A 21,328-nucleotide genomic window follows, 5' to 3' on the forward strand; every position below is an offset into this window, starting at 1 on the left:
TGTCTTACATCTAATACATTTTATACATCAGGATTTCATCTTAAGCTGCTGCTTTAATAGTTTGTTTATTAGGATAGAGATGGAAGTCAAATAATGGATCTGGAAATGTGCAAAAATGCTATTTTTTTTCTTTTTATTAAAGGAAGAAAACAATCGTCTAGACTTCCACTTCCCGACTGGTTTTGAAGATAATATTTTAGGAGATACTATGTCATCAAGAACTGGAGTCCCAGGGTTAATTACAAATGAGCTTGCACAAAGCACTACTAGTCTTGGCAGTAGTAGTAGCAGTGGAGATACAGGAAGACAGCATTACAATGCAGGTGAGATTCCTGCCCCAAAATTATAAACAGTTTGTTTATGATATAGCAAACAAGGAAAACTGTTGTGTGTGAAATTATTCAGAACAGTGGAAGCTGTAGTAATCTGAAATTATTTCAAGGCCTTAAGGTAAGTTCGCAGATGACACTAAGCTGGCAGGAAAAGTCAATCTGCTTGAGGGTAGGAGGGCTCTGCAGAGGGATCTGAACAGGCTGAGTCAATGGGCTGAGGCCAACGGGATGAGATTTAACAAGGCCAAGTGCTGAGTCCTGCACTTGGAACATGACAACCCCAGTTCCTTCAGCTACTTCCCATAAGACTTTTTCTTCAGCCTCTTCACCAGCTTTGAGCTTGTAATGAGGTGGGTGTTGTTCTCATGTTGCAAGTGATAGGCGATACAATGAGAGGGAATGGCATCAAGTTGTGCCAGGGGAGGTTCAGATTAGACATTAGGAAAAAATTATTTACGAAAAGGGTTATTGGGCACTGGAACAGGCTGCCCAGGGAGGTGATTGAACGTATTTAAAAGATGGGTAGATGAAGTGCTTATGGATATGGCTTAGTTGCGGACAGGCACAGTTGGACTCTTATGATCTCAAAGTTCTTTTCCATCTGAGCGATTCTATGATTCTAAGTACAAACAAATTTGTACTTCCATTCTATACTCTTCCGTAGTAGCAAATAGCTACTGCCTCTCCCTGAATGTGTAGAAAGTTGATACAAAATACAGAAATTTAAAATACTTCCTCTCTGTATGTGATAGGAAGATTCCTAACTATTCATAGCCAGGAACACCTGCTCATTTATGTAAAGCCAATACCCTGAAAGTTCTTGAGAAATTAATACAGAAAAGCAGACCAGCATTCAAGAACTCCAAATAGTTGCAGAACTAGCAGAGGCAGATTTTTTGGAGCAAAAAAAAAGGAGAAAACCAAACTGAAGACAAGCAGACAAATCCAACCCCACAGCCCCAAGCTGACAGAAAAATCCAAAGCAACACATGCAAAAAATGCATCAGCTTTACTGTGAAATAGGATGTATTGGATGCATACTTGATTTGAAGTTGTGAAGGTAAACAATGGATGACTGTATGCCTATTACTAAATTTTCCTTCCCAGGACTGTCCTACTCAGTTCTAAAAGTGAGTGAATTACATCTAATCAATTTCAGTACAGTAAGATTTCAGTTCAGTTCAGTAAGATTTGATCCTTATTTTTTGAGAAAAAGATGTGTCGCTGAGTGAGCTTGGGGGTGTTGGTTTAGCTCTCTTTGAAGTACTTTATTGATGTGAATATTATAAGGCTTCTGCATCAAGAGAGGAGGAACTATTTTGCAGACTGGACAAAAGCTGGCTCTGTCTAGAAAATCTTTATTAGATATCTTCCAGTTTCTTAGGACGGCTATAGGAACTAACTATAAAAGTGTCAGCTATTAATAGGATATGTAAAATTTGTTCACAAAGAAACTTCACCTGAAGAAGTGGAGTAGTCTTCTTTATGAGAAGGGAGCTCTGGTAGTGATTTTTTGAATAAGAAAGTTTGATTGGGCATGTCAGAGGAAGTAATGCTGGTAGTTTCGCTTCCTAAAACTAATTCTGACCATTTTCTTCTGGTAAATTTGTTCCAATTTCTTTCCCCTTCTTCTGGGCAAAGCTCATAACACTAAAACCCAGACCTGCTAAAGAAAGATTATTTGTTTTGCTGCAGTGTTAGTCAAGGAAAACTTAAGCACGGTAATGGCATATCAGGTATCATGTGTCTGGCCTGGTAGTATCCTTTTGTTAGCTACACATATAGATGTGTCATTCAAGAAATCTTGAACAATTTTTAGAGCATATATCTTGAGCAATCCCACTGCTGTTTGGGTTTCTTTACTTGTATTTTCAAGTTTTATTCACTGATGCTTTTTTTCTTTTACCACTCTGTGATAGAGAAAAATAACTTTGAGATGTTAATTACAAAAGTTCTGTTTACCTAGATTGTAATTATAATATCAGTGAAGTCACAGACCTAAACAATTCTTTGGAGATCTTCTGGTACAATTTTCTGTTTTGTTCAAACAGAAGTTGTTTGCTCGTTCCTCGAATACAAGACGCAAATTACTCTTTCTGTACAGGTGAAGTTTCATTCCCAAGAAGTATGAAAGTTGCAGATTCTGAGAAGTCTGAGCAAAGCTCTTCACATAATACTAGTTTATCCAGCATTTTCCAGAACTATGCCATGGAGGTAAGATTAATAAACTCATAGATGCAAGATATAATTATTTAATGTGCTTTAATTACCTGCTTAGTTGGACTGTGGTTGGATTTTTCAAAACAATTTTTCTTTAGTGTTTCTGCTGCAAAGTTGTTTGATACTTTTAGCTCAGGCTGTGATAGTAGCTTTAAAAAAAGAAAAGTGTGTTAAATGCTTTTATGTATCTCTCTGTGTATGAGAGAAGAGACAATTGAGGGAAAGGTCACAACTTGAAATGAGACAGAAATTAGAGAGGAGACAATTTATTATTATTTTTTGGTTTTTTCCCTGTATGAAAATAATGTGTTGTTACTTTGTCAGTAAATAACTGGGGCGGGTTGACTGCAGCCAGCTGCTCATGCCTCTCCAAGGCACTTGCTTACTCCTGCCTTATTGGGATAGTAGAGAGAATCAGAAGGCTAGAAGCAAGAAAAATGCTTGAAGGTGAAGATAAAGACAGTTTAATAAGTGAGGTGAGGGGAAAAAAAAAAAGAGGAGGGGAGATTAAAAAAAACCAAGTAATGCAAAGGCAATCGGTCAGCACTATGACAGCCCAAGCAACAACTACCTTGGAACACACCACCAGTTCTATGGCTGAGTGTGATGTTGTATGGTATCTCTTTGGTCAGCGGGGGTCAGCTGTCCTGGCTTTGTCCCCTCCTAACCTCTTGTTCATCCCTAGCCTCCTTGCTGAGGCAGAGACAGGGTGAGTAAGAAAAAGCCATGATGGTGTGTAAGGACTGTGCAGCAATAGCTAAAACATTGGTGTGTTATCACCAGTTTAAAATACAGCACCATAAAGACTGCTATGAAGAAAACTAATGCTATCTCAGCCAAACCCAGCACAGTAATGATTTAGTATGCCTCTCTGTTTGAGTTATCACTTGCAGACCCTTTCAGAATAGGTAATGGTCACTGTGTTTGCCTTGATCACTTTTTTTTTTAAATTATTTTGCTAGGTTCCATGTCATTTGCTTTATTTGATCTTCTGGAGGTGTAGGCTTGTCAGACTTCTGCACTGCATTATATAAGGGGCATAGCATGTTAAAGGAATAATGTTGTCTTTGGATAAATATCTAAAATATATTAGATTTAAAATATATATACTGTGTTGATCTGATATATACTATGATGTTTTGTTTGGTGGTGGTTTTTAATTTTGTTTTCCTTGAGAGTAAAACAATGAAGTAAAAGGAAGTCTAAAAAATAAGGATTATAAACCGTTCTTCAGCTAGTACAGGATCATCTTTTATCATCTTTTCTCCAGTTCTCAGTGTAGTTTAGTAATGAGACTTTGATTAGTTGAGAACCAGCTTTTTGGCTTTTCCACTTCTACCCAGTTTACATGACAAGGTTTTGATAACGGGGAGGTCAGTCAACCACGCCACTATAAAGACTTCTTTTGTGTTTGTTTAGTTTTTTTTATTTTCATTTTTCAAGAAGTAGGAATGCATTTACTTATACAATTAAAAAAAAAAATCATATATGCTGGAGGCTTCATAGCAGCAACCATTGCAAACACTAAATTAGTAGCATTTCAGGGTAGTGCTTCTTCCGGGTCTCCAAATACTTAACAAGAGTAAATTATATTAGTGTTTGCATTCTATTGGTAAGAGTTACGTGGACAAGATTACTCTGAGTATGGTGAGTAAGTAGCCATTAACTCATGCCTCCCAACTGGCATTTTCATACCTGTTAAAATCTTGTGGATACTAACCAATAAAGCCAATTACAAGAGAACACTGAGAAGACTAAAGCAAGACTGATGATAATTCTTCACTGTTCTAGGTATTGATGTCAAGCTGCTCTCAATGTAGAGCTTGTGGTGCTTTGGTTTATGATGAAGAAATTATGGCTGGATGGACAGCAGATGATTCAAACTTGAACACTACCTGTCCTTTCTGCAAAAGTACCTTCCTACCTCTACTTAATGTTGAATTTAAAGACCTACGTGGCTCTGCAAGGTTAGTGGGTTTTATAGATACTTGCCTTCTGCCTTTGTGCTTGTACATAGTTGTGTTGTTTGACAAAAGGATCTTAGTTGTATCTCTCAGTATTTTTGTCTAGATATTTGCAAGAATGCTACTGCCTGTTTGGCAGTCATTATTCTACTGGAGGAACTTTAGTCATGTAAACTATATAGTTTTATTGTAAAACAGCCAAAAGCAAAGAACTGGTTGCCTTTTTACTACTCATTCCTTCCATATTTTCTTTGTAACTGGACAGAAGGTAGGTCTGTGTTCATTTAGCTTAGCTTTTAAAAGAAAGCTATTAAATGATAAACTTTTAAAAAGCTTATCAAGCCATTTTTAAATCTGCCAGCAGAGAATTTCTCCCAGATTCATTTTGCTAACAGCTTTTAGTTACAGATGCTCCAGCTTATCGTTTCTCTAGTGGCTCCCCAGTTTAAGCTTCTCCACTTACTATTTTTTCCTCTTTTAATTGCACTGTGAGGGCTAGAACTTCTTTTGAGGTATTTGAAAATGTATTCTCACTGTAGTGGTTGTGGCTGTGAAACAGATTCCAACTAGCGTTCTCTAAAGCTGAAACCACATCTGTAGAGTGTGTACTTAAAAAAACCTTAACAAAACAAGACGCATTCCTGTTATCTTGTGCCTGTGATAGCGTATGGTCTTCTGGTCTGTAAGGCCACATGACAATAGCAAGCATTTTCAATGGTGTGTCACCTGTAGATATATCATTGCTGATGCTTTAGTGACTTATGTCCATTATAGGATTTCTTATTTTGCAGATCAAATCTATATGTGTGTGTTTTCACTCTGCTATGCAAGTTGCAGTGGAGAGAGTAGAATGAAGTCTGTGTCCTGTTGTCAAGCTTCTTAATGTTGTGCCTTATTTTTGCTACTTTTTGAAAGTAAATGTGGACAAAGTAAATATAATAATAACTTTTTAAGAGACTTTGTGTTTACATCTTAACCTTGGTATTTCTCTCTCCTCCTATTAATATTGTAACTTAGCTTTTTCCTGAAGCAAAGTACCTCAGGAGACAGCTTACAGAGTGGTACCCTTCCATTAACTACGGATCCCCTGGAGCAGAAACTGTTGTCCAGTCCAGCTGTTGCTGACTTGATCAGTTTTTCTGATCACCCACAGTCCAGCCACACCATAGCTGAAGAAACTAGCTCTGCAGCTGAGCAACGGTAGGTAAAGCAAGGTTGTTAGATCTGTCAGAAATCTATCAATGCTTCCAGTATTTCTCCTCTACTTCTAAAGTGAAGGTTGGCTTTGGTACCAAATACGGTGGAGAAGTACAGTTCTAACTTGACGATCATCTGTTTCCTCTCATTTTTTTGCCTAAGTATGAACTAAGATGATTCCACATTTTTTTGCCCGAGTATGAACTAGGCTGATTCCACCTAGTGGTGGAACCAAATGAATTGGGTTTAGAGATACTACTGCAGAAATAAATCTTAAGGTTCATCTGTTATTGAGTAACAGCCAAAACTTCTACTAATATTGTCAGAATACCCTTATTTTTTAAAATCACACAGAAATTTGAGCATTCCTTCTCCTTTCCTCGTGTTTGGAATTTACAAGGACACTGCATTATTGGGAAAAATAAATCTTTGCTTGAATACTCTTTTTTTGAGAGAAAGCTCTCAGGAGCACTGAACACTTCTACTAAGCATCCATTCTATGACAAATAATATCAATGTAACACTGAAATTCAGAAAAAAACCCACCACATTTATTGATGAACTTAGTGGTCTTTTCCAACCTTATTGATTCTATGATTCAAGTCCAACCATTTTGAAACAGTTTGTTTAAAGAACACTAAGGAGTAGGTATCATGCTGGAAGAGAGAAGAGCTCAAATAGTGCTGCTATGAATTGTGACCTTTTTGCTGGTATTTGTTGCTATTTTGTTGTAATGGCAGCGAGTACGTGTATTAATCATTATTTATTTTGAAATTCTTGAGCATCAATGCCTGTGAGCTAATGCCTGTGTCAAACTATTAAAACTTAAATTGGTGTGATAGGAGTTAGTCTTATAAGAACGAAAGATGATATTGCTTATGTTAACTCGGATGTCATTTTTTTAACTAAAGTCAAACTTAGGAGTGAAGGAAGGTCACCTCTAATTTAATCTCTTCCATCTCTTTGCAAATTACTTTGAAGCAGGCACTTTCTGTTTCACTTGATGTTTTTTTCTTCTGGGTTGTAGTTGTATTGTTTTAGCCATTGTTTCAGTTATAAGGGCCACAGAATGGATATTCCCAGATTTGCAAGCAGATGGATTGGTTAAATTTGGTAAGCCTGTATTAGGAGTTTGTTTAAATTATCTTTTTAGATGGTTTTGACATGTACAATTTTACTTTTTCAGTTATTTTGGCATGCAACTTATTGTTTTCTGTAATATTTTTGCTCTGTTTATAACATTCAGAGAAAGTAAGCATAAAGGGAAGAAGAAGTAAAGATTAGCATAGTCTGAACAAGATAATCTTAGTGTGTTAACAAAACTGTACATTGCTGTTTTTCTAAGCAAGTTAAAGTTGTACCAGAACGATGGTAACTGTACAGAACTGCAGTGCTTTCAGATTAATGTCTTAGGTTATATGTAGCTGCTTTTCTAGAGGGATGGTTATACTGTTCTGAGTAGCATTTTGGGTTTTGTTGGGGTTTGTTTTTTTTTTTTTCCCTTAAGTTGTGGAACTAACTGGACAAATGTGGTTCCTTATTAATAGAGAAGCTTGGTTCAGAATACTTGCTTGGCAGCCTTTCTCTGCTTCTTTCCTGTTGCCATAGGAATGCTGAATAGATTCACATTCGCATACTTTCTTCTAAAATCCAAACAGTGATGTGGCAGAAGAACAGATTAAAGATCCTAGAACCATGAAGACATCTGCCAGTAATCCACCAAAAAGGGGTGTGTCCTTGACTCGAAGTCACAGTGTTGGAGGTCCGCTGCAAAACATTGATCTTTCCCAGAGACCGTCTCATGGCATTTCAACAGTTAGTCTTCCAAATAGCTTGCAAGAAGTTGTGGTAAGTCTAGAAGCTGCACATTCAGTTGACAGCAAAATATTGAACACCAAGAACTACAATGGGTAGTATTCTACTACTAGCATTCTTGTCCACTTGGGAAATGAGAATGGCCAACCATATTTTCATGTTCTCACGATGAAAAAACTCTTGGTTCAGTTATTCAAAAATTGCTTTTTCAGTACGTTGTACAAGAGGTGTTGCTTGATTTGAAATGTTCACTGCAGCAGGATGAAACTAGTCTTTTGTCTTTCTAAAACTGGAGGTTTGTTTGCAAAATAACCCGACTACTCCAGCAGACTGAACACAATAGTGCAAACAACACAGTGGTGCAAGAGTGGAAGTTTGTTCCTTTTCCATGCATTTACTTACTCTCCTCTATATTCTATTAGGCCTACTTGTTGAGTGTGTGGGAGAAGCTAAGAGGGAGTATTGAGACTACTGCAGTGTTCTTGCATTTGAGGCAAAGTACTTCTGCTCTCTGCTGGTGCTTATTATTGGCAAGAAACTGTCTTAACACAGGAACTCATGATTCAGTTCCACAGCTGATGTAATTACTGACATTTTTTTGCATTATCCATCACCACTGGCTTAGAACTGGCTTTAGATAGCTTGAAGCTGCACAATCAGAAACAAGTTATAACAAATTACCATCTTCTCTTTTTCATGTAGTAAAGAACAGTCACCTAAGCTCTCTAAAGTTAAGAAACACCTCAACAGTCAAAAGTGCTAATGCTATTACAGTTATTGTGCATTCAGTACCTTCAGAGCCTTCTTCCAAATATCAAAAGAAACTGTGAAATGGGGGATTTTCAGGACAGGTAATCCTGAAGAGTATTTCAGGAAGAAAAATCATAGACCTTTCAAAAAACTAATTTTTATTTTGTGTGTGTTGGTTTAAATTTTTTTTTTTTTTTTTTTTTTTTTTTTTTTTAGGATCCTATAATAAAAAGACCTAACCCTCTCCCTGTATCTGTACCCTACTTGAGCCCTTTGGTACTGCGTAAGGAACTTGAGTCGCTATTGGAAAATGAAGGAGAGCAAGTAATTCATACATCCAAATTCATTAATCAACACCCTATAATTTTCTGGAACCTAGTCTGGTATTTCCGACGGCTGGATCTACCTAGCAATTTACCTGGCCTCATTTTAACATCTGAACACTGTAATGATGGAGTGCAGGTGAGTGGCTTCCTCATATTATAACTGCAGATATAGGAGTAAGCTGAATTTGAGATTTTAGTGGAGTCATTTCTGAGTAGCTTGGATCTAGGTTCCTATTTTTTGTAATACAAGTAGATAGGTTTGTTTTCCACAAGGAATTTTGAAGGAACATGAGTGAAAACAGTCAAATTCTAGTCAAGCTGTTCTCTTTAAAAAGACAGAGAGTAAGATTTAATAAAGAAAAGGGTGGTACGTAGGAGGAAACAAGATGTGTCTGTGGAGAGCTCACGGATTGCTATACATTGTAATCCACATAGTGTGGGTTACATACTCCAGTGTGTAAGTCTTTTATTATTCAATATTTTTTGTTCTTTTCTGTGAATAGTTTTTGAAACTCCACTGAGTTTCATTACTATATGAATAGAACAAAAGGACATAGGATGGATGCAGCCTTTTGAGTATTTTGCTTTTCCCATTTTAGGAAGCAGGGTTTTTTTTTGAAAACTACATGATTTGTGTATGTATGTGCCAAATTCAACAGGTATTTCTGTATGATGCACATGTGAAAGTAGTACTTTCCTGTCTACTTGTATGCATTTTAATATTAAAATTCTGTCCCTCAATTTAAAAAAAACAACAAAACACCTAGAATCAAGAATAATTTTCCAAGAGATGTAGTTGAAAACCAATACTAATGAAATCTAAAACATGCCTGAAAAATAAAGTGCATTAGCAGGGAAGACCACAAGATGGGACATAATATTTTGTAATTACTACTTTAAATTGACACACTAGTGGTAATTTTTTCTCGCCTCTTAATTCTCATTATATTACTGATTCCAGAGGCACGTGGCTTTATAAAATGATTATTGTTTTGAATGCCATATATTTTAATAGAAATAAATGGTTTATGTTTGCGTATGAATGCAGATTCTTTCTGTTTGTTGGGAAGGCCACCACCTAGAAATGCATACCAAATATTTATCAGGTCAGAAAACGCTAATGGATGGCATGATAAGTATTATAAATCAAATAATGTGTTTGGCACACAGAAAATATTTTCAGACACGTACTCATAATTTTTTTTCCTGATATGTCTAGAAAACTGAATGGTCTTCATCCATTAGGCTAGAAAATGCTATTTATTATTGTAGTAGTTGTGACTTTGCTGTGACTGAATTCAGTTTTCTGTAGAAGATGTCATTGTTGCTGCTTGTTGAATTGAAAATAAACTTTTTTTGTTTGCAGAAGGCGTAAAAGAGCAGGTTTTTAAAGTAATTACGCTGTACTGATGTTTTTCAAACTTTTTCCTTTTCCTCATGATTTTTAGCTTCCCTTGTCATCTCTTGCTCAAGATAGCAAGCTAGTGTACATCCATCTTCTGTGGGACAATATCAACCTCCACCAAGAGCCAGGAGAGCCCTTGTATATGTCTTGGAGAAATCTCAGTAAGTAAAACAAACGTTACGAAATGCAGAGGAAGCAGAGGCTATGTATGGAAAGAAGCAGTTGTTTTGTAGTGTCTAAAATGTACACAGCCCATCGAATTGGAAAGCTTTTCTAGTGTGTGAAGCATCTGCAGTCCCTTAGGTACTTATCATAGTCTCAGTGTGAAATTATTTGTAAAAATGTCTTACTGATCTGTATGAAAAGGTATGTTGTCTGTTCTTTGTAGTCCTGCACTTATAAACAGGGTGAGAGGATTTGCTTTAGATTTGATGCTGTATTTTCTGGTTTTATCTATGTTGGCATGAAAAAAAAGACTGTATTACAAAAGGTATCTTCTGTTTCTATAAGTGAATGAAATGTCACATGTCCCATTAATATGTGCATTTGGCAGCCTATTTAACTGTCAAAAAGTAATATCCAAGAAAGCCTTTGTCTGCCGTAACTTGATTTGAAAGGAAACAAAAATGGGCAGGCTGAATATGACTACTTTGGGATTTCATTCTGATCAGCAAAAAAACCCATTGTTGACCTAAGCGTCTCAGTCTGGGCTTTAACTTTTAAAAACTAGACTAAAAACTTAGCATGCTAATTCTGGTTTTAAGGAAGGATAAAAGGTTTCTTGGGAAGTGTCCTAAAAATAGACTGATCAGAAAATGACAGCAAAGAGCACAGAAGAATATTTCTCTCAGCTTCTACAAAAGCATATTGTTTTGAGCATAATGCATGAAAAGCATCCCCAGAGATTCAGACATGCATGAAGATGCATGAAGATATGTATTAATGTAAATAAAGGAGGAAAAGGCCTGTTTTAAATGTGGAGGAAAAGTAGTAGTACTGTTTATAGGCTCCACAGCAGTGTTAGAAATTATTTGAAAAACAGGAAATTACAGTCGTAAACCATCATATATGTCAGTTTTAGGAAAATCTTAGGTTGGTGTGATTATGATTACTAGCCTTGGTCTACATTTCATCTACATGCCACTTGCCTGCTGCCCAATCTGTAGCCTTATTTTTTTGTCAATAAATTAACTTACTATTCCCTTGCAAGTTACTGTTTTCTAAAGAACAGTAGTTTGGTGTTGTTCTAGAAGAGGCAATGCAAGCAACAAATCATGATGATAAACGTCTTGATAAGTTTCTTTCCTCTGTGACGCAACTGTGTATTTTCTATTTCAATATGTTGAAAGATATCAATGAATGGCTTTTCAGAAGGGCTTTGATAAGAGCAGTTTCTTTGATAAGAGGCATGACTGTTCCCTTTTATTTCTTTTCCTTTGTGTAAAAATAGCCTTCTTGGAATAAACTTAGTTTTTGAAACTTAAGTACAGCAATAAATCTGATCTAACAAACCATCACAGGTAGCATCTGGTGCTGGATACTCTTCAATCTCTTGTATTTATCTCTCTGTCATGTGGGAGCTGTTGATGCATCCTGTCACTTTCTTGGTGGAGCAAAGACAGACAAAGTAAAGCAAACAAAGCTTTTCCATTGTAACCAATTTCTGTAGATCGAGTAGAATTTCTGTCCATATATATATATATATAGATATGTGCATATATATATTACTTTCTGAAATAACTCTGCTTACTAAAGTGAAAAAAAAATTCCTGTTTTAATAATCTATACTCTTGCATTTCCTAGATTCATCTGAGAAGAGACCCTCAACGTTAACAGAAGATCAGCAGGCAATACACGCTTTGTTGGAGAACATCAAACTAAGTATTCAACACAATGATGTTGATAAACCAATCAGCCTCCTCCTACAGAAAGTTAAACCAGATGTGAAACGACAGAGGTAAAGGGATAATTTCTTACTTTCCCCCCACTCAAATTAAAACAAAATCAAACCGTATACACTTCCTAATGATAATTCCATAAATCTCTCTGGAATTTTTAGTTTCATTTGTGTCTACCAAACACTGTGTATATTTGCTTATGTGCATGTTTACACACAGATACATTGGTATCCAGATGTGTAATTAATCCAAATAAAATGGAAAAATGTAATTCTTCAATCAAAATGAACACTTTAAAAGTTAATAAGGAAATTGCAGATACTGACTACACAGATTTTGGTGTTGCTTCAGATCTAGCAACTTGGTTAATATAAGCGTGCAGCATTGCGTTTCAGTGTCTGAATGTCATCCGAACTGCCTAGTTATGTCTACTGAAATTCTACCAACCTGGAGTACTGGCAAAGAAAAGTGGGTACACAAACAAAGGGAGACGTGTAAATAGCACTTTTTCAGTACGTTTTGCTGTCTGCACTACAATTCAAAGAGGGCATTGTACAAAGGTACAGCCTCTGAAGTAAATTACAGCAGGTAAAAGAAGCGTTTGAGGTCAACCATGCTAAGTCATCTTTGCTTCTATGGTTTGTAATTACTAAAAAGAAACAAGAACTAATCTGCCTAGAGAAGAATCGTTAGGAGTTCCACAAGGAAAAAATCTCATTGTGTTGTGATACCCAGTTCTGAGACAGATTATCACATTCTTAAACAAACAAAAAACAGTTATGGGTGATCTGAAATAAGTCTGCTCCCTATACTTCACCTCAAGCAGGAATGAGTTAATAAATAAGTGGTGCTTAATTTTATACTTATTGTTTTTCTAGAGTTTTTATGGCATATTTAGCAGAGAGATTTTTCATAGAAAATATAACAGCTGGGATTTGGCAATACTGTAACTTCATGTGTTGAGGAAAAATATTTTTGAGAAACTAGAGTCACGAGAAAACCTTAAGCTAGTTATCATGTAGATCAGTCATTTTATTCACATGGAAGATTAACAGAACAGCTGCAGAAACTACATAATGGAAGATTAGCATTTTCAACTCTGACTTTCTGAACTTGTAATAGTTGGTACTTTCATTAACTTGCCCTTCAAAATATTTCCTAGGAGTTTTTACAGAGAAATTCTTTTCCTGTCTCTGGTGTCTCTTGGAAGAGAGAATATTGACATTGGTGAGTAAAAAATACTGTGAAATGCATATTGCTTGTGTATGAAATATGAATAATTTATATGAAAACTAGTGTATAAAATTGACCTTCCATCCATGAGTTTCTAAGTAACTCTTAAGTTGCTGTGTTTTAGTGAAGATTACTGTGCTGTCCCCCTTCAAGTAGATGTTGCTTTTATGAAAACATAATTCAGATAGGGCCATTAATTTAGACTTTGCTTGAAGCCAATAGTCAGTTATTTTAAACAAAGTTTATTAGCTGGAAGCTTTAATTCTTTATGACTTGTTCCCAGTCTTGTCCATCTTTCTCTGATCCCCATATTAGACCTATGTCATCTAACCACCTAATTGCCCACTCCTTCCTGATCTCTAGTCTGATTTCTGTTTGGTATTGTGCGGGCAAAGTGATCCCCTTACAGGATGTGACAGGGGAAATACCCTGAGAATAGGCAAACTCCACGGTGGTCTGAGTCACGGGCATCCAACTGTGATACATTGTGATGCTCCAGTGCTAAGATGCTTTTCAAGTCCTCTGAGAGGATATGTTTTGAATAAAAAAAATAAAAATCTGTGGCTTTTCCTGGAAGTATTTTATAGGAACAGTAGTGTGCACTGTACAGGGTTTCTTCAATAACTTCAAACTATGCTTCTTCTGTTTCAGAGGTCTTTGATAGTGAATACAGGCTTGCGCATAAAAAGCTACCGAAGGATGTTCTTGAAAAGATGCAGAAAATAGATGCTCCACCAAGCAGCAGAGTTGAGTGTTGTAGGAAGTGCTTTGGAGCACCTTTAATATAAAAATGAGGATAACACATGATAAACTTCCCTGAGACAAAGGTGGAGGTGAACAAACCAGGAGCATGGTGGTATATACACTTTGAATCCCAAAAGGCAATAATTAAGCAATTTGTCAAAGCAATTTCATTGAACTGCAATATATAGTCTTGTCTTTCATCTCATGAGACACAGTGTAAAATATGTTGAAGTGTTTTAGAACTATATTAGTAGAGTGAGTTGGTTTCAGTGATTGATCTGGGTTTTTTTCCTATGTTTTCCCTTTTCCTTGCTCAAATCTTTCCCCCACAATATCAAGTAGTTCAAAAAGGTGATGATTAAACAGCAATTTAAAGTTGTTGACTTCCTTAAGAGCCACCAATACTTGTATTGTCACAGAATACTTAGATTCTTCACACTTCTTTAAAATGACCTTTACCGAAAGAGGGATCTTTTTGCTGGTGCACAGTACGTATGTAGGGATGTAAATATCTGAGTCCTTGGATTGGAAGTTGCAATGCAGTTGCTTTTGGCAGATCATAGTACCTAAAGTTGCTGCACTTCTCCTGATCCCCGGTATTCTAAATTATCTTGGTCTGACCTTTTCATAGTGAATACCTACAGTTGTAAAAACTAGAAACTTACACTTGTTTTTTCTGTATTCTTTATCTGACAAATTAAAGATCCTTTGAATATTCTGCTGCTTTCTCCAGAAGAGTGATAGGCTTCTACACTAAACAGTTCAGAAATGGATGGCTTTCTAAAAGTTAGACAAGAGGCCTAAATGGCATTAGCATACATACAAGTTTTACCAAACAGATAACTGTAAAAAAAAATATGCTTTATACTCTGTGCATGTATGCCTAAGAAGGTCTCTTCCTTAAATTCCCTCTCCCATGGTTTCACACTAGCCTGTGGGTTAATTATGTTGCACTGATAGTCCAAATTCAATATTTCAATGACAGTGTATTTATAAATGTGGTTTTCAAGGTGTATATTCGCACAAGTGCTTGAGCATATGATCTGAAAAGCTGGATTGCTTCTAGTAGGTAAGACACTTCCTCACCTCATGTGTCTAATTGACTACAGTAGTCATAGTCGTGGCAAGAAGAGCCTGGATACTGTTCAACAGTTCAAATATTTCTGTGACTTGAGGAGTACAATAAGATGTATTCCATTTTTTTTTCCTGAAATTTAATGGTGTGGCTTTTCCAAAGGAATTATTCCTAAAGAAAAGAGAATAAGAGTATAGGATTTTAATGAAGCATAGCTAAAACTATATTTGCATCTGAGTATGGATGTATTTACTTCATACTACTCTCTCTTAAAATTTTTTGTTCTTGAAAATGATAAGGGATGAAGATCTGTCTGGAACAGCTTCTACATGAGACAACAAAACTTTTGTTTTTTCATGAGGCTAAAACACAGGATTTGCACTGTTTGTGACAAAATACATTTATATTATAGACTGATGCCTTGTATTTTGTCTAAAAGTTCTGATCCTAAGTTAATATGGGGATATTGTCTGGACAGATTCTCTCCTGATGAAAATACTGTGCTTTCTCAACACTTAAAAGCAAGAAAGCACACACAGACTTTTTTTTTCCATTCTTTATTCTTTTGGGGTTATTTATGGGTGCTTGCAAATATCTGACCTACATCACAATAGAAGAGTAGAGCTTGTTTCTTTGCATTTTCTTCTCTTCTCCTATTACATAATTTACATGTGTGGTTCCATCCTTTTAAAGTAAGAATCTCTCTGAAGTATGTGTCCAAACAACTTATTACTTCTACAAATTTTTTTGTGTAATTCTATACTGATCTTAAATATACAGCTATACAAGGACAATTTTTGAGTATTAAATGGACAAACCATATGATTATGTGATGCGGCTTGCCAAGGAATCCAGTTTTAATAATCTTTAAATTGTCCCAGCTTGTTGAATTATAAAGGAAATCTATCCAGTGAGGGCTGTTTTAAATAGTTGGTGACATCCAATTTGCTTTCATTTGCGCCAGCATATTGGCATTTCTGTACACTTCAGTCACTATGAAGTCTGCATGTGATTACTTGAAATCTTGAATCTGCCTCTTGACATTAGTTCTTTAATATAGAATGACAAAAGTGAGCACTCGCTATTCGTATGGATTTTTTTTGATGCCTTGTTTTTAGTAGATAACTAATCAGCTGGTTCTTGGATGAAATCTATAGTTCAAATAAAAAGGGAGATCTTTGAAAGCAATTTGTTTATTAAGTTTTCATCTTAAGGAGATAGTTTTTTGGAAAGGAAAAAGTTCACAAAAATTTGAAAGGAATTAAGAATTTAGCTTTTTTCCTAGTTGCTTTCTCTCCTTTAAAATACATTATGACACTTCCTGATCTCCTCCTACAAAGAGACTGCAGGGTATCCTACACAAACTTTCTGAGACATTGGCTTCCCTAATTTGAATGCTGAAAGAACTGAGAACGTGCATAATAAAAGGGCATTGCATAAAATGGCTTAACATGGCTCAATACTCCTATGGTTGAAAATCTGGTGAAAAGTAAACACAGAAAAGTCTTCAAAAGTTTTTTGAGTGCATTGCAAACACTTCTGTCTTTCTAAAAACTGTTAACTAAAGGCATAATAAGTTCTTTGCACATGAGTCACTCACATGAGTATGAACTTCTTGGGCTACATAGGAGTGACTTAGTTACATACAAATGCTTCTAATTTGACACCTCCTAGTAAATCAAATTAACTGAATCCATAATGTATGAAAGAGCTGCATGTAGTGCCACAGCTGGTGTTCAGGAGCAGATGGCTCTTCTGTGTCTATTTTGGAATTTTCACTTATAAATGTGAAGAAAATGGTTATAAATCACTATTAACTTCAAAACCTGCAATATGTGCACAAAGCAAGGATGTAAACCAAACTGATTACATACGTGCATGCGAACTGTTAATGAATTTCAGGTAAGCCTAAGAACTTAAAAAGTTTGTGTTGTAATAACAATTATCACAGAGAAGCTTCCCAAAATTGTTGCCCTAAGGATGTTGAACTGCAGTCAGTTATGCTGAGAAAATACCTTTCACTTGGCTATGAAAGTTACGTACAGCTTGTGTGCCCATAGCAAAATACGTATTTTTTGTAGAATTAACAAATGGGGTCCTAAGTGTTTTAAATCAGGATTTTTAAAGTGAAAAAGTTTTTCTTTAGTCATTATAAGTATATTCTGGCACATTACCAAGACATAACAACTCTTAAAACCCTATAGGTATAAGAGAGTGATGTGCAGTACTGGCACAGTACTAGGTACCAGCTTTTACATGTTACTAGAAGCATCTGTATGTTACTCATGTCCCCTCTTCACATTTATGTAACTCAAGTTTAGACAATACAATTTTAATGGAAAATATTTTATTTAGTATATATGTTTCAAACTAAATTCATTTGTTTTGCAAGTAACTTAGTCTTGTTCCTAGTGGAATTTCACATTGGTTAAGATCAACCTACATTGCACTTGTGAGTGAGTAATTTTATTCCATTTCAACTGTGAATTAGTGGCTTTTTGTATTGCTGCAGCTAGAAGAATATACTTTTCACTGAGTTTACTGCTTTCCTTGAATAACTGCAACATAGGGGATATTTACAAAATGTATATTAAATTAGATAATAGAAATTATATTTTTAAAACAAATTGTTAAAATATAAGTAACTAAAGAATTCACTCAGTAGTTTTCTCTTTTAAAAACTTTTAATTTGACAATTATTTCAATGCAGATAATTTTATTTCAAAAAAATGGTAAGCAGATTGTCTTAATTCACATAACTGTACAGTTTAAACAAAGTTGTTTTTTCCTTTCAACTAATAAAGATCTTAAGGTGCCTTCTGTATATCAGCTTTTCATTATGGACCTTTTTAAAAAACAAACACCCTTGTAACTTTTAAGTCTTGAAACTGAACAGTTGAATTGGACTCTAATTCTATATTCTACTGTGCTGTATATTGTGATGCATGCAAAGAGAGAAACGGATGGGGTTCTTATTTGTTCTTTCAGTCTGCATCAATCAATGGTGCACATAAAAGGGATTGTTTGCTGGTTTTAGAAGCACACTAAACTCCTTTTAGGAGCTTAAACGAAACTGTATTGTAATGAGGATGAAAGGATGTAGTGTGAGTAAATTATGAATTTATTAAGTGAGCTGGGAATTTTTCTTTAATGCAATAAAATTTGCACTGGTTTAGAGACTGTTTTGAACTGTTGAAAAAAGTGGCATCCATTTACTGTGCTTTGATTAACAAGTGTTTCTCTGTAATGTTTTTGTACATTTGACAAATGTTTCTTGAGTTTAAAAGGGCACTCTGCATATTCTGAATTCTGTATAGATATCCTAGACTAAGAAATGATTTTTAATGTATTTCCCAAAATAAAATATGTATGCATCCTGTATAAAATTTCAGTTGCTGCAGGTTTTTTAGCCTTTGGAACTTACCTGGTTGACAGAATTTAACCTTAAATGCAAATTTAGCCTATAGTTGGTCAAAAGCAGAGGCTTACAGCTGCCTCGTTTGGGGGAATAGTTTCTTAGTACCCCAGCGACTTCTGAATGGTGGGAAAGAGCGGGAGCAGTCGGGGCAGGAAGAGAAACGATGGGAGTCGCTTGTAGAGATTTGGTCCATGAGAGAAGATGGTTCTGTGTCACCTTAATCAAAACATAAGGACGGGCAGATGTCAGAAGATTAGAAAAGCGGGCTGAGGGAGACAGAATCCATGAAAATCTTGCAAAGTCGTGGACATTGGCTTTCTGATCATAGAGATACTGCCCTCTGCTGACCAGGAAAAGCATCATTAATTAGTAGGTGGGAACAGTTGGTGGCTGTACTTCGCTGAATGCTTCGCGGGTGTACAGGTTTCTCAGTGTCTTTGTAATGGGGACACAAAGTGAGGCCTCCAGTGATGCATCCTTGCTTACAAAAGACACTGGTGGACCTCCTGAACACAGTCATTGCTCCCAGCCAGGACGGGTTTATAAAGAGAAGGTCCTGCCTGAAAAACTTAGTATCTTTATATGATAAGTTTACCCACCTAGCTGAACAAGAGAAGCCAGCGGGTGTAATCTTTTTGGATTTCAGCAAAGCCTTTGATACTGTTGCTTACATTGTCCTCCTAAACTAAATGTCTGGCATTTGGCTGGATAAACACATAATGCAGTGGGTGAACAACTGGCTGATGGGATGGGCTCAAGGGGTCATGGTGAATGGGGTTACACTGGGTGGGCAGCCCGTCACAAGCAGGGTTCTACAGGGATCCATCTTAGGACCAGTTCTCTTCATAATATATCTTCATAATAAAACATCTTCATAAATGACCTGGATGCAGGACTTCAAGGTTTACTGACCAAATTCACTGCTGCTGACATGAAAACAGAGGGGAAGGACAAATTGGAGAGCTGGGCAATCACCAGCCACATTAAGTTTAACAAGGGCAAGTGCTAGTTCTTGCACCTGGGACACAACCACCCCAGATGTACATAGAGACTAAGGAGCGAGAGGCTGGAGAGCAGCCCTATGGAAAGGGATCTGGGCATTCTGGTTGATGGCAAGTTGAACATGAGCCAGCAGTGTGCCCAAGCAGCCAAGAGGGCCAATTGTCTCTGTGGTGTCGCTAGCTGCTCAAGGGAGGTGATTGTCCTGCTCTACTGTGGTAGTGGTGTGGCTCCTCCTTGAGTACTGTGTGCAGTTCTGGGCACCACAGCGTAAAAAGAATATCAAGCTACTGGAGAGTATCCAGAGGAGGGCCAGTGTTTTTAAAGGATCTAGAGGGGAAGCCATAGAAGGAGCAGCTGAAGTCACTTGGTCTTTTCAGCCTAGACACTTGAGGGGAGACCTCATAGCTTACTGCTTCCTCTCAACAGAAGGATGAGCTGGTCTCTTCTCTTGGTGACCAATGACAGGTCCTAGTGAATGGCAGGAAGATTTGCCAGGAGAGGCTTAGGTTGGAAATTAGGAAAAGGCTCTTCATGCAGAGGGTGGTGGAGCACTGGAACAAGCTCCCCAGAGAAGCCGTCATGGCATCAAGCCTGACCATGTACAAGAAGCATTTGAGCAACACCCTCAGACACACGGTGTGAATTCAGAGGTTGTCCTATGCCGGGACAGGAGTTGGACATGATGATCCTTGTGGGAACCTTCCAACACAGGTCATTGCTGGACAATGGGACTGAAAACATCCTCAGCAAGCTTGCTGATGTCACTAAGCTAGGCAGCGAGATGGACACATCAGAAAGGAGCGATGTCTTTCAGAAAGACCTGGACAGGCTGGAAAAGTAGGTGAGCAAGAACTGTATGAAGTTCAATGATGTCTAAGTCATACAGCTGGGATGACATATCCAAAAAGCCCAGCACAGGATCTGAGGGCTGGGGAGCCACCTTGCTGAAAGGGCACTGGGGGGGGGAGGGGGAGGGGGGGGGGGGCTGGCAGACAAGCTGAGCCAAGAGGCAGCAGCGTGCCACTGCAGCAACCAAGGCAAATTGGATCGTGAGAGGCATCTGCAGGGGCATTACTCGTGGAGATAGGGACGCCATTATCTCTCTTTACTCAGCACTCGCCAGATCAAACCTGGAGTACTGGGTCCAGCTCTGCCCCTACAGTTCAAAAAAAACCAAAAACACGGACACACTGGAAAAGGTCTAAAGAAGGGCCACAAGATAATCAAAAGGGCTGAACACAGTGCCCAATGAGGAAAGTGTGAAGGACGTAAGAATTTTCACCACCAAGAAGTCCTGGGAGACTGCATCACATACTTAAAACAGCAGATATAAAGAAAATGGAGGCCTTGTCTTCACAAAGAGCCACATGGAGAAGTCAAGGGATACTGGGTACAAGTTGTACCTGGATAAGTTTAATTTCAATATAAATTTTTTTACAGTGAGAACAATCACTCGCTGGAACAACCTCCCCAGAGATGTGGTAGATTGCCCATCACTGGAGGTTTACAAGTCATGACTGGACAATCTCATCCAGACTTTTTCTCTGAAAGGCTGAAGCAGATGATCTTCCAAGGCTCCTTCCAACCTGGACTGCTCTGCAATCCATGATTCCAACTCACAACATCCCCAATTTGCACTTACAAACACAGGACTGGAGAAGGAAATAGCAGAGGAAACAAAGGAAGACTGAACCAAACAAGTGGTGGAAAACAGTGCAGGGAAGTTTTGTTTCTGTGTATTGGGCTGTATATTTCTTGGCTCACACAAGGCCACACACCCTCACTGACAGCTTGGCAAAAACAACTCACCTTTTTTACCTATAAACAGAAATGGATGTTAGTTGCACTGCTTTAGAGAAAGACTTATTAGCAGCCTATACAGTAGGGCACCCTTTTAAGAACACAGGTCTCATGCACGACACGCTGATCGCAGTGACTCTTGTTACTTT

The 21,328-nt window shown here is 37.2% G+C and overlaps 1 protein-coding gene across 5 annotated transcripts in view; it reads left to right on the top strand.

Moving 5' to 3' along the window:
- The window catches only part of DENND4C (DENN domain containing 4C), a 69,114-nt gene extending 48,772 nt beyond the window's left edge, over positions 1-20,342 (top strand). For 3 of the 5 annotated variants that reach the window (XM_054054514.1, XM_054054516.1, XM_054054515.1), the window contains exons 24-33: positions 147-323; positions 2,437-2,546; positions 4,344-4,519; positions 5,534-5,716; positions 7,372-7,561; positions 8,495-8,740; positions 10,053-10,170; positions 11,813-11,966; positions 13,070-13,134; positions 13,792-20,342. In XM_054054514.1, the coding sequence (XP_053910489.1) occupies positions 147-323; positions 2,437-2,546; positions 4,344-4,519; positions 5,534-5,716; positions 7,372-7,561; positions 8,495-8,740; positions 10,053-10,170; positions 11,813-11,966; positions 13,070-13,134; positions 13,792-13,928 (1,556 nt within the window). In that variant the 3' untranslated portion in view covers positions 13,929-20,342. Of the gene's footprint in view, positions 1-146; positions 324-2,436; positions 2,547-4,343; positions 4,520-5,533; positions 5,717-7,321; positions 7,562-8,494; positions 8,741-10,052; positions 10,171-11,812; positions 11,967-13,069; positions 13,135-13,791 lie in introns of those variants that run through there. The other 2 variants (XM_054054517.1, XM_054054518.1) reach the window with 2 other exon arrangements.
- Positions 20,343-21,328: the final 986 nt, after the last annotated feature.

The sequence above is a fragment of the Cuculus canorus genome, chromosome Z, assembly GCF_017976375.1.
Source record: "Cuculus canorus isolate bCucCan1 chromosome Z, bCucCan1.pri, whole genome shotgun sequence".
In the NCBI taxonomy this organism is placed as follows: Eukaryota; Metazoa; Chordata; class Aves; order Cuculiformes; family Cuculidae; genus Cuculus; species Cuculus canorus.